General features: G+C 37.5%; 1 protein-coding gene across 1 annotated transcript in view; it reads right to left on the reverse strand.

Annotated features, from left to right (window-relative positions):
• The window catches only part of FBN2 (fibrillin 2), a 232,352-nt gene that overhangs the window by 193,070 nt on the left and 14,282 nt on the right, over positions 1–25,000 (reverse strand). The window contains exon 5 of the mRNA XM_029216913.1: positions 20,630–20,725. Coding sequence (XP_029072746.1) covers positions 20,630–20,725 — 96 coding nt within the window. The remainder of the gene's footprint in view (positions 1–20,629; positions 20,726–25,000) is intronic.

Raw genomic sequence — 25,000 nt, forward strand, 5'->3', positions numbered from 1 at the left:
TTCTGCTGTATAACAAAGTGAATCAGCTATACATATACATATATCCCCATATCTCCTCCCTCTTGCATCTCCCTCCCACCCTCCCTATCCCACCCCTCTAGGTGGTCACAAAGCACAGAGCTGACCTCCCTGTGCTATGCAGCCGCTTCCCACTAGCTATCTGTTTTACATTTGGTAGTGTATATATTCCATGCCACTCTCACTTTGTCCCAGCTTACCCTTACCCCTCCCTGTGTCCCCAACTCCATTCTCTACGTTTGTGTCTTTATTCCTGTCCCGCCCCTAAGTTCTTCAGAACTTTTTTTTTTTTTTTTAGATTCCATATATATGTGTTACCATACGGTATTTGTTTTTCTCTTTCTGACTTACTTCACTCTATATGACAGTCTCTAGGTCCATCCACCTCACTACAAATAACTCAATTTCATTTCTTTTTATGGCTGAGTAATATTCCATTGTATCTATGTGCCACATCTCCTTTATCCATTCATCTGTCCATGAACACTTAGGTTGCTTCTATGTCCTGGCTATTGTAAATAGAGCTGCAATGAACATTGTGGTACATGACTCTTTTTGAATTATGGTTTTCTCAGGGTATATGCTCAGTAGTGGGATTTCTGGGTCATATGGTAGTTCTATTTGTAGTTTTTTAAGGAACTTCCATACTGTTCTCCATAGTGTCTGTATCAATTTACATTCCCACCAACAGTCCAAGAGGGTTCCCTTTTCTCCACACCCTCTCCAGCTTTTATTGTTTCTAGATTTTTTGATGATGGCCATTCTGACTGGTGTGAGATGATATCTCATTGTAGTTTTGATTTGCATTTCTCTAATGATTAGTGATGTTGAGCATCCTTTCATGTGTTTGTTGGCAATCTGTATATCTTCTTTGGAGAAATGTCTATTTAGGTCTTCTGCCCATTTTTAGATTGGGTTGTTTGTTTTTTTGATATTGAGCTGCATGACCTGCTTGTATATTTTGGAGATTAATCCTTTGTCAGTTGCTTCATCTGCAAATATTTTCTCCCATTCTGAGGGCTGTCCTTTCATCTTGTTTATGGTTTCCTTTGCTGTGCAAAAGCTTTTAAGTTTCATTAGATCCCACTTGTTTATTTTTGTTTTAATTTCCATTTCTCTAGGAGGTGGGTCAGAAAGGATCTTGCTGTGATTTATGTCATAGAATGTTCTGCCTATGTTTTCCTCTAAGAGTTTGATAGTTTCTGGCCTTACATTTAGGTCTTTAATCCATTTTGAGCTTATTTTTGTGTATGGTGTTAGGGAGTGTTCTAATTTCATTCTTTTACATGTAGCTGTCCAGTTTTCCCAGCACCATTTATTGAAGAGGCTGTCTTTTCTCCATTGTATACTCTTGCCTCCTTTATCAAAGATAAGGTGACCATATGTGTGTGGGTTTATCTCTGGGCTTTCTATCCTGTTCCATTGATCTATCTTTCTGTTTTTGTGCCAGTACCATACGTCGTGATCAATGTAGCTTGTAGAATAGTCTGAAGTCAGGGTGCCTGATTCCTCCAGCTTTGTTTTTCCTTTTCAGGATTGCTTTGGCTATTCGGGGTCTTTTGTGTTTCCATACAAACTGTGAAATATTTTGTTCTAGTTCTGTGAAAAATGCCATTGGTAGTTTGATAGGGATTACATTGAATCTGTAGATTGCTTTGGGTAGTAGAGTCATTTTCACAATGTTGATTCTTCCAATCCAAGAACATGGTATATCTCTCCATCTGTTTGTATCATCTTTAATTTCTTTCATCAGTGTCCTGCAGTTTTATGCATACAGGTCTTTTGTCTCCTTAGGTAGGTTGATTCCTAAGTATTTTATTCTTTTTGTTGCAATGGTAAATGGGAGTATTTCCTTAATTTCTCTTTCAGATTTTTCATCATTAGTGTATAGGAATGCCAGAGATTTCTGTGCATTAATTTTGCATCCTGCTACTTTACCAAATTCATTGATTAGCTCTAGTAGTTTCCTGGTAGCATCTTTAGGATTCTCTATGTATAGTATCATGTCATCTGCAAACAGTGACAGCTTTACTTCTTCTTTTCCGATTTGGATTCCTTTTATTTCCTTTTCTTCTCTGATTGCTGTGGCTAAAACTTCCAAAACTATGTTGAATAAGAGTGGTGAGAGTGGGCAACCTTGTCTTGTTCCTGATCTTAGTGGAAATGCTTTCAGTTTTTCACCACTGAGAACACTGTTGGCTGTGGGTTTGTCATATATGGCCTTTATTATGTTGAGGTAAGTTCCCTCTATGCCTACTTTCTGGAGGGTTTTTATCATAAATGGGTGTCGTAGTTTTAAAACTGACTTTTACAAGTTTGAATAACCTTTAAAAAGGTCACTTTCTAAAATATACTTGGAATTTTCTTAAGAAGACACTTGATTTTTCTGCAATGCAATCAAATGTTCTCAGGACACTGAAACTCTGCTCCAAGCAGTGGGACCTTGAGATTCTACAATTTACTGAGAACAAAAGCAGGTTATTGGTAAAAGCACTGCTGCCATGCTTCCTTGCAAGATCGGGTGGTAACAGAGCTTAGGGAATAATCCCATTCTGTCCACACAGGAACTGGAGCAAGGGAAGACTGCTAGAGCTACCATGTCACAATGCTACCAGAGCCAAGTACAAGCCACAAGCCTAATGATTTTGGCAGAATACTGGCATTTATGTCATAGACAATCTTCTTACTCTTTAACAGAGCCAAAATTATTTCTTCCAAAATAGTTCCAATATCCGAAGGGGGTAATTTTCTAATGTTAAACAAACACAGAGGGGAAAATGCAGCAACAATAACAAATCAAGAAAAAGCCCACCTAGATGAATAAAGAAATTTTGCCACCAGTTTTAAAAGTTAAAAAACCAATCTCTGAATGATGAGCATTTTTTTTCCTCAACCTGATTCTAATTAAATGATACTAATTAAATTCTATTGAGGGCATTGATGCCAAGGTTTTAGAAATATTCTTTTGAGCTATTCTCTCCTTGTCACAATCCCTTCTAATAAACACTATGATCACTTTGAATTTTGATCTATGACCTACAAATTCTCTGAAGAATTTGAATTTGAATGAAGTTTCTCCTCTCCTAATACCAGTTAAAGGTATTGAGATTCATGCCTAAATGACAGTCGTTTTCCCCCCATCTCATTTTGTCAAACTCAGAAATACTCAGAGACTTAAAACGGCTATTTCTGAAAATATTTTTTAACAGTTACGGTTGTTAAAAAATAATGTTGGGGGGCTTCCCTGGTGGCACAGTGGTAGAGAGTCCGCCTGCCGATGCAGGGGACGCGGGTTCGTGCCCCGGTCCGGGAAGATCCCACATGCCGCAGAGCGGCTGGGCCCGTGGGCCATGGCCACTGAGCCTGCACGTCCGGAGCCTGTGCTCCGCAACGGGAGACACCACAACAGTGAGAGGCCCGTGTACTGCAAAAATAAAAAATAAAAATAATGTTGGGGACCAGATTAACAGAGCTCTTCATGCTGCCATTCTCTTCTTGTGCATTCTATGTAGAGAAATTTGTCTTTTTAATATTTTATTTTCTAATTCATCAACTTTCTTCCTTTCTGGCCACTTTTTAAAGAAAGCAACTTTATCCATTAAATATTTTTATTCCCTCTCTGATTCTTTTCTTGGGCTAGTTCCTTCCTTTCAGCAATGTTACTCCATCCTTAGGCTTTACTTTTCACCTATTCTTCTGAAATCAGACCATTTTTGCTAATGTTTACTGGACAAAGTTGTCTGACTGTCCCATGGGTGTCTTAGGTATGACATGCCTTACCCTGAACCTGCTGTCATTTCCTAGAACTCTGGTTTTCTCTCTGTGATCATCACATCAGATAAGGTCATCAGCATTCACACAGTCATCCGAGCTAAAACCCTTACAGTAATTCTTGACACTTCTCACTCCAGCCCCAGATCTGTCACTAAGTCTTGTCCATTCTGCTTAGGAAATGTCACTGGAATGCATAGCCTCCCCTTCAGTACAACTCTGATTACTTAGTTCAGGCCCCCTTCTCTCTCCTAGACCATTTCAGCAGCCATCTTTCTTTCAGTGTCATTTGCCTTCAGAGTTTATTTTCTTCCACGTCTAAGTTAAAATTTCCTAAAGTACCAACCAAACAAAATATTTTTGCTGGCTTCCTGTTAGTATATGATAAAGTCCACGTTTCTTAACTTGACATAGAAGGCCCTTTTTGTATGACTGCACACCATTAATGTTTCTGAACCTTAGGCTGTAAGTGAGGATACTACTCTTTAGAGGAGTTGTGAGGTTTCAATGACACGATGCATGTCAAGTGTTTACCCAGTTCCTGAAATGTTAGCTGTTATTGTTATCATTATTACCTTTTTCTTTCATAACTGATAAACTCCTCAACCTCCCATCCCCAAATTACACTCCACTCTAGCCGTGGTGGGCCAATTTTCGCTTCCCAAACATGCCCTTCCTTTTCATCTTGTGTCTTTGTACTTCATGCTCTCTCTGCCTGGATTTCCCACCATAAAACTTAATGGCTAGAATTCAGAGTTGAGAGATAGTCCTCCCTTTCTTATCCTCCTACCTTATTTACTATATACTCTATACAGTGTATACACATTACTATATACACTGTAAATACTGGCAGCTGCCCCTTCTGTATAGATATAATAGTTCTTGACTGAGAACTGAGAGGAAGAGGGAGCCCCATTTCATGGGCCATACCTGCTTGGATTGGAGCTTCCATTACACTGCACTGAGGGGTGGGGAAGGAGGAAGCAAGTCATGGCTCAAGTGACACAGACCCTTGTTGTTTTTACCTAGATTTAATAGATCTTCTTGAATAAGTGTGTCTTTGTTTCCTTGACTTTCATAAGACACTTCAAAAGGCAGGAATGCAAGGGAACTTCCTCAACCTTTTATGACAAAAGGTAATCTGTTGCAGGCCATCTACAAAAAACCCGCAGCTACATCATACTTAAGGGTGAAAGACTGGTTGCTTTTTCCTTAACATCAGGAATAGGACAAGGGTGTCTGCTCTTGCCAATTCTATTCAGCACTGTAGTGGAGGTTCTAGTCAGGGCAATTAGGCAAGAAAAGGAAATAAAAGGAATGCATATTAGAAAGAAAGACATAAAACTATCTCCATTTGTAGATGACAAGATCTCATGTATATATAAAATTCTAAATTATCCACTAAAAAATTAATACGTTCCTCAAGGTTGCAGAATACAAGATCATTACACAAAAATCAACTGTATTTATATACACTAGCAATGAAAAATTAAAAAGTGAAATTAAGAAAACAAATCCATTTACAATAGCCTCAAAAAATAAAATACTTAGGAATAAATTTAACAAAATTTGACACAAGAAGTATAAAAATCATACTTCAAAACTACAAAGCATTGTTAGAATTAAAGGAGATATAAGTAAATAAAAAGATATCCATAAAATAAAGGAGAAACAAGAACAAATTAAGCAATTATTTTAATACATTTTGGGATACCCTTTCCTAAATGTCTTCAACAAATGGGAGTAAGGTAGGGAAGGAGATTCCTTGCTTTATCTTACGCTGATAATCAGCCTGATGGGAAGGATTTCTAGGGCAGCCTGACGTCAACACCTAGAACACCAAACACCATACACAAAAACTTAACATATGACATGTGTGCATGTATTATGGATGAAGACACTCAAGAAATTCCAGATTCTCAGAGATTTGTGGGCCAGATTTCCTTGGAACTGTGAGTGGAACTTCCTAGATTTGGTTTGGTAATCACCATAAATCTAATCCAAAATGAATGACGAATAAAGCAGAGGGTCAGATAGTTCACTCCAAACTTCTCATAAATGCCCTGAGTCAGGAACTACTATGCTTACTAGTTAAGCAACTACTGTGTTCAAGCTTTTGCTTTAGTGTCATCCTAACAGGCAATAAGATAGTCTGTGACATCCAGAGCCACTCTGTACAGAACAAGGTCACTGCAGTCCCCAGACAGCATAATTCAAAGCACAGTAATCTAGAATTCTGCATTTATTACTGCAAATTTCTTTCAGTACAGTGTTCAGAGAAAGAGATATGTTTTCTAGTTCATTATTATGTCTTTGGGCTAGCAAATAGGGTTAGAGCTATATTTCAAGATCCTTTGTAATGTGATATTTACAATAAGTAACACAATCTCCTAAAAGCTTTTAATTGAATGATTGGATGTATATGTTTCATAATTCTAGTAATTAAATAACAGAAGGTATTTTTAGGCATCTATACCAAGCAATGTACCAAGTTCTTTATATATTGGAGTATACCTTGTGGACTAACCTATAATGCAGAGCTCCTTACTCCTAGACCAATCTCTACCCTTCCAGCATTCATCAGCACCAAACTGGCCATGCAGCTAGCATCTAAGGAAGAGGATAAGACCTAAGAAAGTCCTGTCAGGAAGGAAAAGCAAAAGGAAAGGCTGACCCCTCTGTGCTGAGGAGTACTGTCAGAGGCAGGCTGGAGAAGCACAGCATGAGAAGTCCAGGGCGGGGACAGTGTGTTAGGTACAGTGAGGGGAATGCAGAGGGCACAATACATCGGCCTTCTTTTGGGACTCCAGGAAGAGGTCACCTCACAAATCCACAGCAATCTGAGGATAACCAAAATGGCTCCTGCACGGCCCCACAAGGACCCTGAAATTACTGGAGGATTTGGCCAGGATGTTTGCAAAATCCTACACTCGTGATCATACCTAACAGATAAGCAAAAACCCTTCAAACATCTTGCCGCAGAGTTGTAGATTTAACTGGGATTCCCTAAAGTCCTTTCCTCATCCCCTCAGCTCCTTGGCCATTATCTGCTCAGCTGCTCTTTCATCTTGTCTGGTTCCGGCTCTAGGTTTTTTCCTGAAGTGCCCTGTGCCTGAAAAATGTTGCCTGGTATTCCCCGGCCCTAGTCAAGCCCTCCAAACTGTCTGTTTATCAAACAGCATTTCAGATACCACCTCCTTCACAAATCATTCTTTACAATTACAAGTAAGAGATCAAGTTCCTTGTCTCCCACTCAAATACAGGGACAATAAACTATACTTTCTTAGTTTTGCACAGTCATAAGCAACAGGAAGTACACAGTTGTGTAGTGAGAAATAAATACTTATAAATGCCAGTAATTATTTTAAAAAGAGGAAATATTATAACGTATAATACAAAAAGTATGTGATGTGTCTCTTTGTACATCTCAGTATAATCTACACTACTATAATCTCACTATGATCTACAAAACTATAATGCTATCATTGAATAAGCTACAGAGTTTAAGCAAGATATGATGTCATAAGGTTGCTTCAAACAAGTGAGATTTTCCTTAAAAAAGACCTAGAAAATGGTTTCCATTTTCTACTTATGATTTTTAAGGTATATTGGGTTTTTTAGTTTACCACACAGTAACCAAGCCAAGATTATAAACATTTTAAACATTGTTGACTCAATCTTGCCCCCTGCAGGGAGTGTTAACATCTTACTGAGGTCACTGAGATTTAAAAATTTGTGAAATGGAGAAAACTTTAAGATAAAGTTGACTCTTTTCAAATCCAATTTTGCCACATCAGAGAGAGGGAAAGCCTATTCTAATATTGTTAAAACATTATAAATCTGTTCAAAATAACCCGATAGTAAGTTTTATTCAGAGTGGCTTCATTTGGGGCTCTAAATGCAAAAACTGAGTTGTTGATAAAATCTTGACTATATTTTTATAAATGATTTCTCAGACTTGTCATAAGAATATTATGGGTTATTCTGTAACTACATCATGCTAGACCAGTGTTCTACAAACTTCGCCTTACAGTGGAATTACTTTGGGAGCTTTAAGAAGTAAATGCTGATGCTTGGGTGTGGGTCCCACTGTTCAAGATTCTTAATGTAATTGATCTGGATGAAGCCTGGGTGTCAGGATTTTAAATCCTCCCTGGAAATGTTAATATGCCACGATGGTTGAAATTCATTGAATTTGGAGCACTAAATCTGAGTCTCCAAGGTATAGGCATAGGAATCAATATTTTGGAACAAAAAAACTCCAGGTGATTCTTATTACCAACAAAGATAGTTAAACAGTGATCTAGCCCAGTGTCCTCACATTTCAAACAAGAAATTACTCATGAATTGACTTGCTTAAGAGCACAGTTAAGGGCTTCCCTGGTGGCGCAGTGGTTGAGAGTCCGCCTGCCGATGCAGGGGACACGGGTTCGTGTCCCGGTCCGGGCAGATCCCACATGCCGCAGAGCAGCTAGACCCGTGAGCCATGGACGCTGAGCCTGCGCGTGCGTCCGGAGCCTGTGCTCCGCAACGGGAGAGGCCACAACAGTGAGAGGCCCGTGTACCACAAAAAAAACAAAAAAAAGGAGCACAGTTAATCTGTCAAATTCTAATTAAAATCTCTCTGTGATCAGAACTTAATTCTTTCTTCTTAAGATGAAAACAGTCATGTTCAAAATTCGGAATGTGCCTTGTATGCTATTTCTAAGTCAGATTAAGACATTCACATTCAGCTTTGTCCATATGGAAGAATTTTGCATGCATTAAACCATGACATTAAGTATGGTCATGGGAAACACAGGCTTTAATCCACAGAAGATGAGGCACCCATAGAACCAGTGTTTCTTGATACAATAATGTGTACTTAATAAGCCACCACATTCTTACTTGTAAATGTCAACTGCAATATCACAAATCATATCATCTTCTATCAGAAACCCCTATAACCTGGCTTTCCGTGTGACTTTAGATTGATTTCAGATCAAAAACTTGTAAATGTGATATCAACTTGCTGGCAAACACAGGAGATTGAAACCATATCATAGAATCTCCCTTTCCCACTGCTCATATAAACAGCAACAAAAAAGGTAAAATCTAACAAAAAATTTCACTCTCAGCACCTAAAGTAGGAAATAGGCACAAACTCCTGCTATAATGTTTGAAAATGGCAGCCAAGGAATGAAATAGGAGACTGCTCCTCCAAATAATACAGGGAATGAGAATGATTCATCAATGTCCCATGAAGTCTCACTAATTCTCCCTGGAGAGCTAGTGTGGGTTCAGCTTATGGAGAAATTAGGGAAAGTTTGGAGGAGTAAAAGTCCCTACCAACCAACGTAATAGCTCATCAGAAAGCAGAAAAACAGAGAGGAACCAGCCCTTGTGATTTCTACCAGATGGGAGGAAACCAGACAGTGAAGACAGGATGATCCCCGCCACACAGGGTCAATCATCCCGAGTACTCAACAGGAGAAGAGGAGACCCATGGACAATATGGAAAAAAGATTCTCAGGGAGCAGGAGGCTGGACTGAAGTCCCTTATGATGACAATAGTGAGGAGAAACTACTGCTGGAGAATGATGGGGCAAATGGGTGAAATCAGCACCGAGCACGATTCTCTGAAATCAAAGGTACACCAGGGACTATAGCTGAAATGGGAGGAATCACTCAAATTTCAGGGATATCCCCTTTGAAAACAGAATATTCCTATGACCATACAGAGTGATCCTAGCACAAGTCATACAAAGAATATCCTCAGAAAGTGCAGAGCACAGATCCTTTCATCAAAGCTGCCCAAGCCCCAGCTGAGATCTTCCTCTCCTCTTCTGGGCTCAGAACACCAAGTACTTGAATCCCTGGCTCTCGAACAGGAGCAAGGACAGGAAGATAACTCTTAGGCAATTTTAGAAGGGAGAAAAGGAAAATTCACTTTTACCAAGTTAGTGGAAATAGAAATTCTGGACAGAGCTGCCCATTTTAAGCAAGCATAAGACAAAAAGAAATGGGACAGGAACTTTCTAACATACTATAATTTTTTTTAAGGCACAGAGCAGATTAAGAAAACAAGAATACTCCATTATAGGAAAAAAAGAATAATCAAGGAAATAGAAAATAATTATGCATCATTAAGTATAACGTTAGCTACACCTCTTTTGGAACTGCCCCTTTATCACATCGAGGGAGATCTCTTACTCTCTAGTTTGTTGACAGTTTCAGGAATGGATTCTGGATTTTGTCAAATGTTTGTCTGCCTCTATTTAGATAATCATGTGATTTTTAAAAATTTGTTAATACGGTGACTTACAATGATTCTTTATTCTGGGATAAAACAGTTGGTTATTATAAACACTCTTTCAATATATTGTTGGTGCAGTTTGCTGAAATTCAGAAATTTTGTATCATGAAAAATATTTGCAAGCTCTTTTCTTTTCCTGAAATGCCTTTCACCCGTTTTGGTTTCAAAGTAATCTGGCCTCACAGAATGAGTTGGGAAGTTTTAACTCCTATTTCTTTTCTAGAAAAATTTTTATAGGGTTGGCATTATTTCCTTCTTAAATGTTCAGCAGAATTTACCAATGAAGCTATCTGAGTCAGGATTTTTCTTTATAAGAAGGTTTTTAACTACAGGTTCAATTTCTTTAATTGATATACGGATATCTATGTTATTTCTTCTTGAGTGAACTTTGGTGATTTACATCTTTCAAGAAATTACCCACTTCATTTTTATTAGCTTAAAGCTGTTCATCGTATTGCCTCATTATTCACTTATCAGTAAAATCTGGAGCGATGTTACCTCTCTCATTCTTGATATTGATAATCTGTGTCTTCGCTTTTTCCCTGTCAGTGTGGATAATGGCTTATCAATTTTATTAATCTTTTCAGTGAACCAGCTTTTGGTTTCAATGATTTTCTCACTTTTTCTGTTTCCTACTTCATTTATTTTTACTCTGAACTTACTTCTTTTCTTCTGCTTATTTTGGTTTAATTTGTTCTTTTAATTTTTTAATGAAGAAGCTGAGGTCTCTGATTTGAGACCTCTCTTCTTCTAATATAGACCTTTAGAGCTATAAAATTCCCTCCAAGTATTCCTTCAATGGCATCTCACAAATTCTGATATACTGTTTTCATTCATCCAGTTCAAAATGCTTTCCAATTTCCCTTTTGATTTCTTCTTTGATCCATGGATACCAGAAATGAGTTACACAGTTTCTGAATGTTTGGGTATTTTCCAGAGATCTTTCTGTTACTGCTTTCTGATTTAATTCCATTGTGAACTAAGAAGACACTTTGCATACAGCTTAAAGAATCTGTCAGGCTATGCCTGGGTTCTCTCTGCCCACAGCACAGCCTGAAAAAACTCTCAAGCAGCAACCTGGGAAAATCTAGCAGAGTCCTTTCAGGGATCACTTTCTGTTGTTACTTGAGGTCCAATATCTTGAAACCCATTGTTTCATATATTTATTCTGTTTTTCAGTTCTTCTCAGGCAGGAGGGTTAATCTGGTTCCTGTTAGGTCATCTTGGCTGGAAATAGAAGTCTCAAATTTGTTTTAAGTATTATGAGTTTTGAATAAATATTTTACCAGATCTTACACATAAAGAAACTCTAGGTATAAGCATGCAGAGGTATAATCAGAAATTTATATACCAAAAAGATTTCCCTAAGCCAGATAACAAAAGAACATGAAAATAGCAAGCCATCTCTTTCATTCTATTGGAAGTGTGTACCTATTTATCACTCTCATACTTAACAATTGATACAATATATTTCTAAAGTGTACAAATACATTACTTTTGCAATTTTGTGTTTCACTCGAAATAAAGTTGTAATTAAGTGTGTGAGTTTTGAGGTTATGCCACTGTGTTCCAATCCTACTTTCTCCATTTATTAGCTGAGTGAATTTCAGCAATTGTTTTACCTCCTTGTGCCTCAGTTTTCTCATTTGTAATTTGACGTTAAAAAATGATATTTTTGGGTTGCTATAAGAATTTCTCTAAAAAACTTACCATAATCCCCAGCATTACATAATTTTCCATTTCAAATTAATACTACTTTAATTTACGCAGAGATAAATCATAATCTGACTGAAAACACTATACATACAAACGTAATAGATTCATTGCTATTATCTACCTGACATGCAATGAATTCTCCTGAATGAGGTCTTTGCCTTCAGTCTCTCCACCCTCCATTTCTTTTTGTTTACCACTCCAGATTGACCTTTATAGGGAACTCCTTTCAAGATTAGAAGTCCTTCATAATTCCTCTCCCCAGAGCCTACTGCATAGAGGGCAGGCCCTTGACTTTGGCATTCCAGACTTCGGGTATTAAAGTCCAAGTTTATTTTTCCAGTCTCATTTTCTACTCTTCCCTTTCACTGAATCTTAGAGCCACACTGATGAATAAGCATCCATGAACACTCAAGGACCTCAACTACGTCTGTACTTTTTTCATTCTATTTTTTCTACTTGGAACCGCTATGTTTATGTAGTCACATACACGGCCTGCCTTTTATATACTGCACTGTGTGGAGCAGAGGGAACACAAGGCAACTTAAGATAAAAATATCTGCTCTTAAAAGGCTCACAGCCAAAAAAGTAAGCAGTCACAATGCAATGATGAAGAGAGCTAGTCTAAAGGAATGGGATATATGGCAGGTATAGTAAAAAAGCAGAGCATGCCTAATTTTTGCACCAAAGGTAAGGTAAGGCAGGGATGCAGGTGGTGGTCAAGGAAAGCTTCACAGAGAAACTGTTCTCTGGACAGTCTGAAGACCCCTCTGACCTACTCTTATTAGTTTTAGCAATACACTAGCCCATTGATTACAAGTACCTTGAGTGAAATAAACTACTATATGTTAGTTACACTGTGAAATGCTTGGAACAAGACTTTGTGCATAGAGAAGGGGGAGACTAAAGAGACCAGTTAAATAGTGAGTAACTACTAATAGCAACACTGGTACTTACAGTAGAAACATGTCAAAAAAAAGATGAGCAGGGTCTAAAAATTCAACTGCACAACAGGCAAGGCAGTGATGATGATATATAGTATTTTTCATTTGACCTGTATTATCACAAAAAATCCACACAAAAATTACATTGTTCACAACGGATGCACTCTGACCTAAGACATTCCGAGTGATGCTGGAACAATCTTCCTCATCCATAAACACAATTTTGTGTAGGAGAGCATATCATATCTTGGCTTTATTTTTCATAATTATAGCTTATTATTTATTGAGCACTTACTCTGTGCCAGACACTGTCTAGGCACTTTATCTTTCATTTAGTTCTCATACCAAGAATGCGAGCCACTCTTAAAACATGCTATTTATTCTGAGTCCTTACATTCTCAATAAAAGCAGCATTAAACTTTATGTGTGTGATTTAAACGGTTGACAAAATCCCTTTATTCCATATCTGAAATTCCATTTTTGAATATTCCGCTGTTATCTTTTTGATAACTGGGGAGTTCAGTTAAAAGAGATTAGCATCAATAATGATCATTTATTGGGTGCCAAGTATTGTATCATTAAGTCTCAAAAATAATTCAAGGTTGACACAGTAGACACCTATTATATATTCAGAAACACAGATCAGAGATGGCAATCACATTTCCAAGGTCACACAGGTCTTAATATTAAGGTTTGATTCTGGCTATACCCTGTGTTCCTAAAACACAGCAAATATTACTCAGTAGATGCCTACCATGTGCCAGGTGCTCTGCCTATTATGTGTTAGGAGCTTATTAACACAGTATTGCTTTTAATCTTCCCAACAACTCTATAAGGTAATTGCAGATCCAGAATCCTGTATCTGAAACCCGTGGAGACAGGTGTTATTTAAGAATTTTTAGTATTGGGGAATTTTTTTTTTGAAATATACAATGATATAACATAAACCCCTCTCCCCACCCATGCACATTTTGTTATTTATTGCTTCTGGCTAAATCCTATGTAATAACCTTTCATTATACTTAATTCGTGTGTGTGTGGTAGCTTCACCTAGTTTCCATACCAGCTAAAACTCTAATGTCTTTGGACCTGATGCTGAAATAGGAAAACAGGAAAGTATTTATGGCGCTACACAAATATAAAATATTTGAATATTTTTATTTTGTATTGCAGGTTCCTCTGCCTCTAGGTAGACAAACCAAAAGCAAACAAAGATATACATAAATAAGGAAACTTAGAGCTGGAATAAATGAAAATACTCACTGGCTTAACTCAAAGGAGTTTTAGAAATAAAGCATCAGGGTCTAACAGGCTGCCAACACATTCAATCTTACTGCATAGATCAAAAGAGCACAGGCTTAAATCGAAGAGTGAGAAACGGAAGCTTGGTCTCTCCCAGATCAGATTAATCAATGAACTGATTTTCTCCAAAACTTAGAGCCGTCCTTTATACAGCCCAGCATCTCCACTCTGAGTTTTAGCTTTCCATCTCCCTTTGCTATCATTCTTCATTCCGTTCTTCTTTTCTTTCCCTTCCACTTTCCACTGCCTGCTTTTTTTCTCTCTCATTTTCCTTCCCTTGTGTTCTTAATGGCATTCAAGATAAGGATGTCATCTGAGCTACTGCCAAAAAGTTCAGTTCCCACAGATCTTCTGGTATTTCTCTGATGCCCATTTAAGGCTAAGTTTAGCTTAGAGAGTGCAAGGTTATAAAACGTTCTTAACGACTTCAGGAGTGCAGAACTGTGTGTGTGTGTGTGAGTGTGCAGGAGCGTGTGAGTTTGACATCTGCGGCTGGTAATGTTTTCTCTCTGTTCCTTGTAATTTCATTCTCACTAAATCTTCTGAGTGCAAGAAAAAGAGAGACCTCTTATTTCTATAAACCAACATCAGCTCAGTAACTGTGGTAACTGGTAATTAATTGTGGAGTTTAAATAATGTTATTCAATACAAGATTCCATCATGCTATATCGTGTAATATCAACACAGGAATTAGTCCAATACTGTTTTTCCCATTATAATGAGTTAGTTCTTTTCATTCAGATTAATTGCAGGAAAACTTCTGTAATTCTCCCTTAATCAGGAACCATTTCTGAGCTCTCACATAAATTTGTTACTACTCCTATTATAGTATTTACTATGTTGTATTTTATTTTAGTGTTTAAGCAGATGACTAGCTCTAGTCTTTAAACAGATAATTTGCTTCTCATTAACAGGGAGTATATATTGTTTGTAAATTGAACTCCACATACTTGGCCTAATACTAAATAAGTACTCAATAGATATGTGATAAATAAATAAATAAATATTTATAAATAAATTTATTTTAGTTACCATCCTGTATGTTCTAACTTGTGGTTAAAAAGGTAAAAGAATAAAATTCCAATAGGAATTTTAGGAAATTCCTAGGAAAAAACTATAGATATTTATATTTGGAAATGGGGAAGACTTTTTAAACATAATACCAAAGAAATAAATCATAAAAAGCCTTTTTGGAGGGAAATGAACAGAACATATGAAAAGCTTTAAATTTTCACATATTCAATGACTCAGTAATTACATTTCTAGGATATATTCTAAGAATAAAATCAAAGATATAGATTTATCTACATAGATTTTTATCAGAGCTTTGCTAAGAAACAAACCAATAAAACCACAAGAGAACCTGAAAATGACCTTAAATGTTAAATGTTAATTAATAAAAAATGTAATTACAGCAGACAGCTATATCACCATAATTGAATTTAAGGTCTGAAATCAGATTGTTGGAGATCCTCCTCCTGTTCTAATACCCCCAATGCTACCATAAGTTTGAAGTGGGCAAAACTTCCTCATCTGTGAGACAGAGAAAATAACTTTACAAATATCATACAGTTGTTTAGAATGTAGATACCTAGCCCTCATTATTACAACATGCAGTGTAACTATTATAATCCATAATCTAATACAATGTTGGTCATAACCTAAAAGAAGAAGCAGGATATAAGTACATTTCGTATTACAGAACATGAAATATTCTTACAGTTGATTCCAGTAAGAATGGAAACAGCCCATTCTTTGTAAGCAACATATGTGTGGTAGAAAAAAGGACTCAAAGTATAACCCAAATCTTAAAAGTAATTAATTCTGACTGGAGAAAAATCATAAATAATTGCATTTCTTGTTTTTCCTTGTCTTATTTTCTAAATTACCTTATAACAAACACACGTTACCTTTAGATAAGAAGATTACAATGGGAGGAATTTTTTCTAAAAGTACTGCCTATTCGTTTCTTGCAAGTATCAAATCCACTGCATACAGAATTCTGCAGAATTCCAGTCTGTTCTCTCACCACACTCCCCTGTATTCCTGGTCACATTATTAATTTACTATGCTACTTGAATGTCCATAGGCTGAACAAACCCACCCTGCATACTTTATAATAAATTCCAAGTGCATGGAATTAATGTTGATTAATAAATGTATAACTTATTTCTGCACAAAGTTTGGTCTGGTCTACATAATCCCCAGAATTCTGGAAAACCCTAATTTGCCAATCTCCACTCTCGTTCTTGGAGAATCTGGATAAGGTCTGAGTAGGTTTAATAACAGTCACAGTTACTTTACCAACTGAAATGTGAGTGGATGAACAAAAATGTGCAGAATAATTCAAGACTTTAAGGTGCCATCACACAATCCTGAGCAGTAAGTTATAACGGATGCCTTTAGAGAAGTCACCATCATCACTTTCCCCCTGAATTAGACAGTAAGAGAGGCACTATACATCTGTTAAATGCCCGCTTAGGCAGGAGCATAATAACGCAGAGTTTAAACAGCCAGGACTCTGACAACGGAATTCCGTCTCACGATGGAGGGAGCTAGCGCACACCCTGTGACTGGAAGTATTCGAGCAGAAGCTGAGTTACAACACTGAGTTCATGCGTTAACTGGAAGATTTTATGAAAGTTATCCTGAAGGGAAATCCATCCATTTTACATTTCACATAAAGGTGTGATACTTTAGATTTTATAAACTTTAACATTTGCAACTTGATCTCACTTTTTTTTCTGAGGCAGATTCAGATTAACAAAAGGAACTTTTCTTTAAAACATCAGTAGGTTAAAAAGTAAATTTCCTATCCTCCTTTTTAAGGTACCATTTACTGAAAGATATACATTTTAAAGGAAATATCACTAAGCATAAGGGTATTTGAAATTTTACCAAATTTACACACTTTTTAAAAGTAAGTCAGTCATGTTTACATGTTTACTACTACAAACTGTTAAAAAACAATTGTTTAACAATTTGTAGTAGTAATTTATGCGTAATTTAAAAGGGTCTAGGATATATTTCTTGTTTTTTTTTTTTTTTTTTTTTGCGGTACGTGGGCCTCTCACTGTTGTGGCCTTTCCCACTGCGGAGCACAGGCTCCGGACGCACAGGCTCAGTGGCCATGGCTCACGGGCCTAGCCACTCCGCAGCATGTGGGATCTTCTTGGACCGGGGCACGAACCTGTGTCCCCTGCATCGGCAGGCGGACTCTCAACCACTGCGCCACCAGGGAAGCCCTAGGATATATTTCTAACAGATGGTCTCTATATAAGCATCAAGGAAAATTCCATTACAAAATACGATTTCAACAACCATTTAAGGTATAGAAGTTGAAACAGGGACCTGGGGCAGGCCATGTTTTGTTTTGTTTTTTAAAATATTTATTTATTTATTTGGCAGCATCGGGTCTTAGTTGCGACACGTGGTTTCTTTCGTTGTGGTGCGAGGGTTCTAGAGCGCGTGCGCTTACTTGCTCCGCGGCATGTGGGATCTTAGTTCCCTGAACCGGGGATCGAACCTGCATCCCCTGCATTGGAAAGCGGATTCTTAACCACTGGACCACCAGGGAAGTCTCCAGGACACTGGAGTTTATAATAAGTAATCACTGTACTTAGTCCAGAAATCCCTCAGGTAATTTCATTTCTTGCCTGCCTGCCCCCTCCAAGTTTCTACTGATAAATAATAAGGTATATTTTAAGTGTTAGAGAAAAAACACCAAGTCTTGATATATAATGATGAATGCATGTCTATGTATTTTCAGGTTTATATTAAGTGCAATATTTATCTTATTTCAAATGTCATCTTTATGGAGAGAGAAGCAAAAAAAATGATTATTGTCATGTGCCTTGGACATAGCTAAGCTGTCTGCATTTTACAATCAGCATGGGACCACAAGAACTCTTTTTTCAATGCTAAGTATAAAAGGTCATTGTACATATCAGCAAGAATGAGGAAAGAACTCCAAAAAGGCTCAGCTTACCCAGCACCAAGACTCAAGTTAAATACCACAATCATGCCAGCCATTGGTTACCATTCAGTCTCTGTCTCCAGTCCGGAAACCAGTCTGCCAGAAGCCCAGATAGCAGAAAAAGCTGCCATGTTTATCACACTACTGATCCCAAGAGACCAACTTAAACAGAAATTATATGTGTTCTACATTAAGAATGAAAAGTATCCCTAATTTTACAAAAGAGTTTTTTCTAGGAGAACAAAGAACATATATTTTGAAAATTCAATCATTGAAAAAGACAATATGAACCGTAAATGTAAACTGGGCACGTGGGCCTATTCACTAATGTCAACATAAATAAATTATTCCTTTTGTAGCTAAGCAGACAATGTTTCTTGAGAAAAATTGTGAACTCCACTTTCAGTGGGTTAGCTATTACAAATTAAAAATTCAATTGAAAATATCTTTCAAAAGCTTTAAAGTTCAGAGTTGCAATCTAAGAGTGGAAATTGCTAATTTCTTCTTTGGAAGAAACAAGGTTTTAGAACTTTCATCTGAAGGTTAGTACTTAAAAAGATTTTTAAGAAACAAACCCATGTTTTAAAAAAAAAATCCTTCAGGCCAATGCATTAACTAATAAATTTTGTAATTCTTCTGAAAACATGCTACTGTAGGTGTAAAATATATGTTAAGTCTTTATTGAATTTCCATAAATTTAGTAAGGACTAACAAACCGAATGAATGAATAACTTGCAGAATAACGATGTAACGCCTGGAAGCCTCTTTCTTGAAACTACACAATTCCTTTGCTAATTAGGAATTGAATTTGAAATCTGCTCAAGATAAAAGTGCTACAAAGTTTACATGATCTCCAGAAAAATGAACATCATCTCCACCAATTATAACTATGTTTGAAATTATAAATTTAACTATTTTCCATTCTATGGTGTTTAAATAAACTTATCATCTCGGAAATTTGTTTTATTCCATTCTCAACAACTTATCATTTTATGCTAACATTTCACAATTAATTTTTCTTCCCAAAATAAAAGCATCTGGTGAAGACATTTAAATTTGTCCTAAGTGTAACTATAAACTCTGTCATTTGTGGAATGTACTTCGGTCCCAAGAAATCTCTATTACCTTAGGAATAATGTAAATATCTTAATGTACATATACATACAAGTGTATGTTAAAAGGCCACATACATCTTACTTTTCAAACTTCACCATATAATTCTAATTTCTCAGCTTCTTCTCAAACTTCAACCTGAATACCAGGATTAAGTTTTTGTCAGTGTAATGGATATAATTTTAAAAACACAAGGTTTCTTTGCAATTCAAAGCCTCTATACATATATAAACCATCACCACTACTTATCTGTAACATTTCAATGACATAGCTTCATATACTCAAAGTTTCACAACAAAGAAAGCACTATACAACTTTAGATGCTATGAAAGCCCTGGGAAAATCAATTGAGTATGTATGTAATTATGAATGATTATGTAATATTGATTTTAGTTTAAGCTTATTTTACTTTTATGGTTCAGTGCTAAACAGTTATCCCATTTTATAAAATTTACCTTCTTTGATATGCCCTTTTGCTATCAGAACATTATTAATAGTTCACTTGTTGCATCAACACTGGGGATTTTCAGTAGTCTACAGGTCACGAATTTAACTGCTATTTAAATTACGGTAAATTGTTTTCATATTGGCTTGACCGACCATTTACATGGATAAGGTGGACAATGCTGGATGCCTACCCAGTACCCATTCCCCTACCCCCTTCCTCCTGCCCAACACAACTTCTACTGGGTTGATACCAAACTCTCCTTTTCAGATAGATGACTTTGAGAGGCTTTCATCATCTCCTGCTCCAAAGGCAGGTCCTGGTAAGTCTACATGGAACATATTAATACCATTCCTCTTACCAGGGACTGGTTCAAAAACTCAAGCTTAATCCAATCAGCGTATGGAGTATCTCTGAAGGCTAGTATTGGCCCATGGTTAAAGGAGAGGTTTTCTCTCTCTAGATGTGAACAAGAAAGCATGTTCCCTTAGTTACTGCTGGCAGTCATTTTACAACCATAAAGAACTGGAGGGTAGGGCAAAACTGACAAAGGAAGGCAAGGCCAAGAGAAGTAGAACAACAGAATGAAAGCCTTGATCATGTCCTACCTGAAGCCCAGTGACTCTGGAATTTTTGTATGCAATGTAATATATTTCCTTGTTGGTTAGGGCAATTTATTTCATAGTTTTGTTGGTTTTGCAGCCAAGAACATGCTACATTGTTTTTTAACAGAGGCCACACTGCCAACAGTGACTCCTAATTTGAATTAACTCCAAATTATTAGGATCTGCCATCAGTCACTCACTCAGAATTACTCTAGAGCTGGAGTCCCAGAGTTGGCCTCCTGAACTGAGTTCACTCTGGTGGAAAAAACTGAGACACTTCAGCTGCTATTAGCTATATCTCAAAATCTGACCATGCAAGTTATAGACATAATCAAAGAAGAATGAAAATATTATTTTGTTAGAAGATCTTTTCATCAGGTGATAAAAAACTACACATTTACAACAAGATAAACTTCTCCAAAGGGAGGTTCTGTTTTCTCTTCTTACCTCTTTCACACTGTGGACCAGTGAATCCATAAACACAAGCACAGCGGTTGGGTCCAATACAACGTCCACCATTCTGACATCCATTTTCACAGACGGCTGCACACAAACACAACAAGAAGCTCACTGTACAGTAAATGTCCAAGTACAATGTAGTAGTGTAGAAATGTAGCAATAATGGATCTTACCTCTAAAACACGTCACATCATGCATTTAAGTAAATATATTTCAGTGTATATTGAGACCAAAACCTACACAATTCATGTAAATCACGTTGTTAAGCAAGCATTTGGTAAAAGTTTTTTTTAAATCAGAATCACAAGGATTGGCTGGCTCTAATGCCCATACAGTCAGAATATAATGATTTGATCCTCTATTTCAGTTCTATTAACACTATAATCTATTTTCATAGGTAAAACGTGACTAAAATATGAAGGAAAAGGATTGTAGACTTTAGAGAGCAGAGAGAGGGAGAAAAAGAAGCAGAGGAAAATGCAATATGAAAAAATAAAGAGGATATGGCAATAAAAAAGAAAAAAACAAAGAAAAGGAAGCCAAAAATGAAGGCAGAATAAATAAGTAAAAGGCAAAGCTAACATGAAAAATGGGGGAAAATACTATCAATTCAGCAATAAAATACCAAGAGAAGTAACTAACGTGTCAACTTATAGAAAGAAAGAAAGGAGAAAACCTCACTGTGTCAACACAAAAGGTTCTTTCTTATGAAATTAACCCACAGTTCAAAATGTGTAAGTGATGATGACAAACACCTGCAGCACACATTTTCCCTACTCTGGACTTGCGACTGGGAGACCAGAATTCGGAAGTCAGGTGGCCCAGAGGGAGCCAGTGAGTCAGAAAGGAATCTGAACTCTCTCCCCACCCTCTCTCCCCACTGCACCTCCCAAGGGGAGCAACTCAGCAGCCAGGACCCAAGACAAGGAAGTGTCCTAAAAAAATCACCCTTCAGATTACTTGAAAAATAAGTATTCCTGTGAAACATAATGAGGACAGCTGAATTCAAGAATCTCATCTCCTGCAAGAGAAAATACCAATACTACAAGCTGTGTCATAACCTACCCACCTGTTGAACAGATTAACACTCTGTCCTCACAGAAGTAGAAGAGGATTACATTCTATGACCTGTGCCTCCAAAACAGGACTTAAGACACGAAAGGGCAGTGACGAGGCAGAGCACATTTACGTGCGCTTCAAGTGACGGCCATATCGGGAATGGGAAGCTCAATAAATAAAGCAATATCTAAAGATGCAAGAGGGTTGCTATTTCCTTACCAGGAACATGCAGCTGAATTACCTACCATCATCCAGAGCACACAGAATGGTTTCTCTTCTGCTCATAGTAGCAATACCAAAGCAAACTTTGAAACAAGACACCTTCATCTTAAAGCATCAGTGTGCCAATGGTCTTAAAATTCTTTGTCTGCATCAGGCTTCGCTCCAAAGCAGAATTCTTTGTATGTCTACACAGGAACGTCCCCCTAAGAACCACACCTTTCCACTCCTTCACTTGTCCCAAGCTGAGTTTTACTAGAAAGTCCAATTCATCACTGCCTTGGAAAAACAGTTGGGCAGTAAATTAGATCGATAAATACACAGGATAAAAGACACGAAATAAAGGTCGTGAGAAGCATGAGAAAGATGGAGGTGGACAGGAATGTGGAAGGAACAAAAATCTGTCAAGAGAACTCTCGGTAGGGTATAATTTCACAGAAACAACCGTAAGGATTTGAGTATTTTGATTGCTAAAGGTATACTGCAAATGGGTAACACTCACCTAAAGTAATTAATTAATATGAAAGGAATTTTCTTTAAATATTATCAAGGTGTAAGAAATGTAAATGAAAGTCACTGTCCCAGACATGTTCTCTCATTATGCATATGCTAACCCTTATGATGTGAACGGGAAAACGCATCCATGACTGACACTCAGGATCTATCCCTGGGGAGGCGGAGGGAGGGCTTCTCTCAGGGTTTTCCAAGACAGAGCTTCCAAATGCCAGTGAGAAGAGGGCTGGATAAGCCTGGAGCACCTCCTGGAGAGAGCTCGCCCAGTACACATGAAATCCAGGCTAACCTACACAGGTTAGACTAACAATGCCTCTCTTCTCACTAAATTTTTTTTTGGTGTGGAAAACGTAGTTATTATTCATAAAAAATTATGTTAACGTGCAACATGGCTTCTTGTTACTTCAAATGAAATAATTTTTTAAATTTCTCAATTTTAATTTTTAATACAGTAAATATCAGCAGGTATAACCCATTTAAACAAAAGATCTTCGGTGACTTCAATAATTTAAGGAAGTACCAAGGGTTCCTCTGAACAAGAAGGATGAGACTGGCCAATACAGCCATTTGCTTCTATTCCTACTCTCACCTGAGAGAGAGCTCTTCCAGGAGAGGGACCGTAGGGAGTTTGCCTTTGTATCCCCCTCATTTACTGTAGTATTTGATGTACTGCAGATTCTCAAAAGCTCCCAAAATATGTCAAAATCTCGCAGGATTCTTCCCACCTTTTTGGGAGGCGGTACAACGCAGGGAACAGATGAGGAGTTCTGTTGTGCTCAGCACATCCCAATCACGTCATCCTTCCGATTCTCAGCTTCCCAGCCTATAAAGTAGAGTTAATAGTCCCTACCCCAGAGGAGTTTGAGGATTAAATAAAATGGTGTAAAAAGCAAAGTTCACAGTGGCTACACATTAAAGTGTTGTACAATCTTAAGTCCCCATCTTTTTTGTACTGCAAAGGATCTGTATGAAAAACAAGACTTGTTCTACAGCAACCAAAGTTTACCCTGAAGAGCAATAGCCAAAGAAGAGAAGCAGGCAATGCAGATATAAAAGTGGACCAAAAGGAAAAAAAAGAGGTAATTTCCTTCTTTTGAATAAATTAGGATAAAAGTTATTTTATAAAGTAACAAGACATAATGGCAACAAATTTACCTTTCAACTGCAGTTGGAAAGAAACTTGTATAAGCCTAAATTTCCACCATGGAAAGAATGCTGACCACTCAGGAAGAAAAAAAAAATTGCTTACACCTAGTGTGGGACAAAGCAAAAGGCAAGGAAGAAGATGACTATGGAAAGAAATATGAGCTGGTTTCTTAACTGCCTGCCATGATCTGGGGAGAAGGGAGAAGCAAAGCCTGTTTCAAGCTGGTCAGCCTGTGATATAGAACCCTGATCATGACTCCCAAAGCCTGAATATTTTTATTCAGTAAATATTTACTGAGCACCTACTCTGTGCTAGGTAATATGACAAGTGTCTGTTATTACTAGACAGACTCCTGTACCACTCAATATAGGCACAAACACTTGGACATAAGTCAAATCTGAAATTATGGTAGTTACTTCCACACAAACGTATGGGATAAAAACAGATGCTAAACCAGGTTAAAATGTTACAAAGAGGAAAGAAACAAAAGCCGATTTTTCTACATGAGATAACTCTCTACTACAGGCGCCACCTTTTTCCTTTGTCTTCCAGGTTACCATGCTCTCCCAGTTTTCCTCCTGTCTCACTGTCTACTCTTCCTCACTCTTTGCTCGCTTCTCCTTTCTCTTCTCCACCTCAAAATGCTGGGCAGCAATCAAGGCTCTGGCTTCAGCCCTCTTCTCTTCTCTACCTGCACCAACTTCCTAGTGATCTTTGTCTAGGCCTACAATTAAAAGATTAACCATATAAAAATTCAGTCTATATGCTCCCGAAGTCATATCTCTATCTCTGACCTCTCTCCTAAGAGCTGAGTTCATAGATTTTTTCACTTGGAAGTCTAACAAACTTCTTTAACTATTAAATCCAAAAAAGAACTCTTGATATCCCATGCTCTTAGCCCCACCTGACCCCAGTCCAACCCACTCCCCACTCAGTCTTTGGAATATCAGGAAATGGCATCACCATTCAGCCCAGAGCTCAACCCAAACCTTCTAGCTGTCATTATGGATCTTTGCTTTTTCTTTTAGTCTCATTCACCACACCCATTCCATCAGTACACACTTCCTTCCATAGATTCTACCTCCAATGCAAGCTTAATCCAAACACTTATCACATCCTCAGTTACTAGAGCATCATTTACCAGCACCACTGCACTAGCCCCCTAACTGGCCCTTTCATTTTCTCTCTTGCCATTTCTACAATCCAGTTTCAACACAGCAGCCAGAGTGATTTTTTTTTTAATGTTAATCGGATTGTATCACTCCACTGCTCAAACTGCACCAATGGGTTCCCATAATATTTAGGGGATAGTCCAAATTTCTTTCCTTGGTTTATGAGGCCCTACACCTTTGTCTCTGAACTCATCCCCTGCCATTATTTCTTTCCCTCACTTCAGCCACATAAGTCTTCCTCTTGTTTCC

The sequence above is a fragment of the Monodon monoceros genome, unplaced genomic scaffold (assembly GCF_005190385.1).
Source record: "Monodon monoceros isolate NGI ecotype Baffin Bay Population unplaced genomic scaffold, NGI_Narwhal_1 Super_Scaffold_12, whole genome shotgun sequence".
In the NCBI taxonomy this organism is placed as follows: Eukaryota; Metazoa; Chordata; class Mammalia; order Artiodactyla; family Monodontidae; genus Monodon; species Monodon monoceros.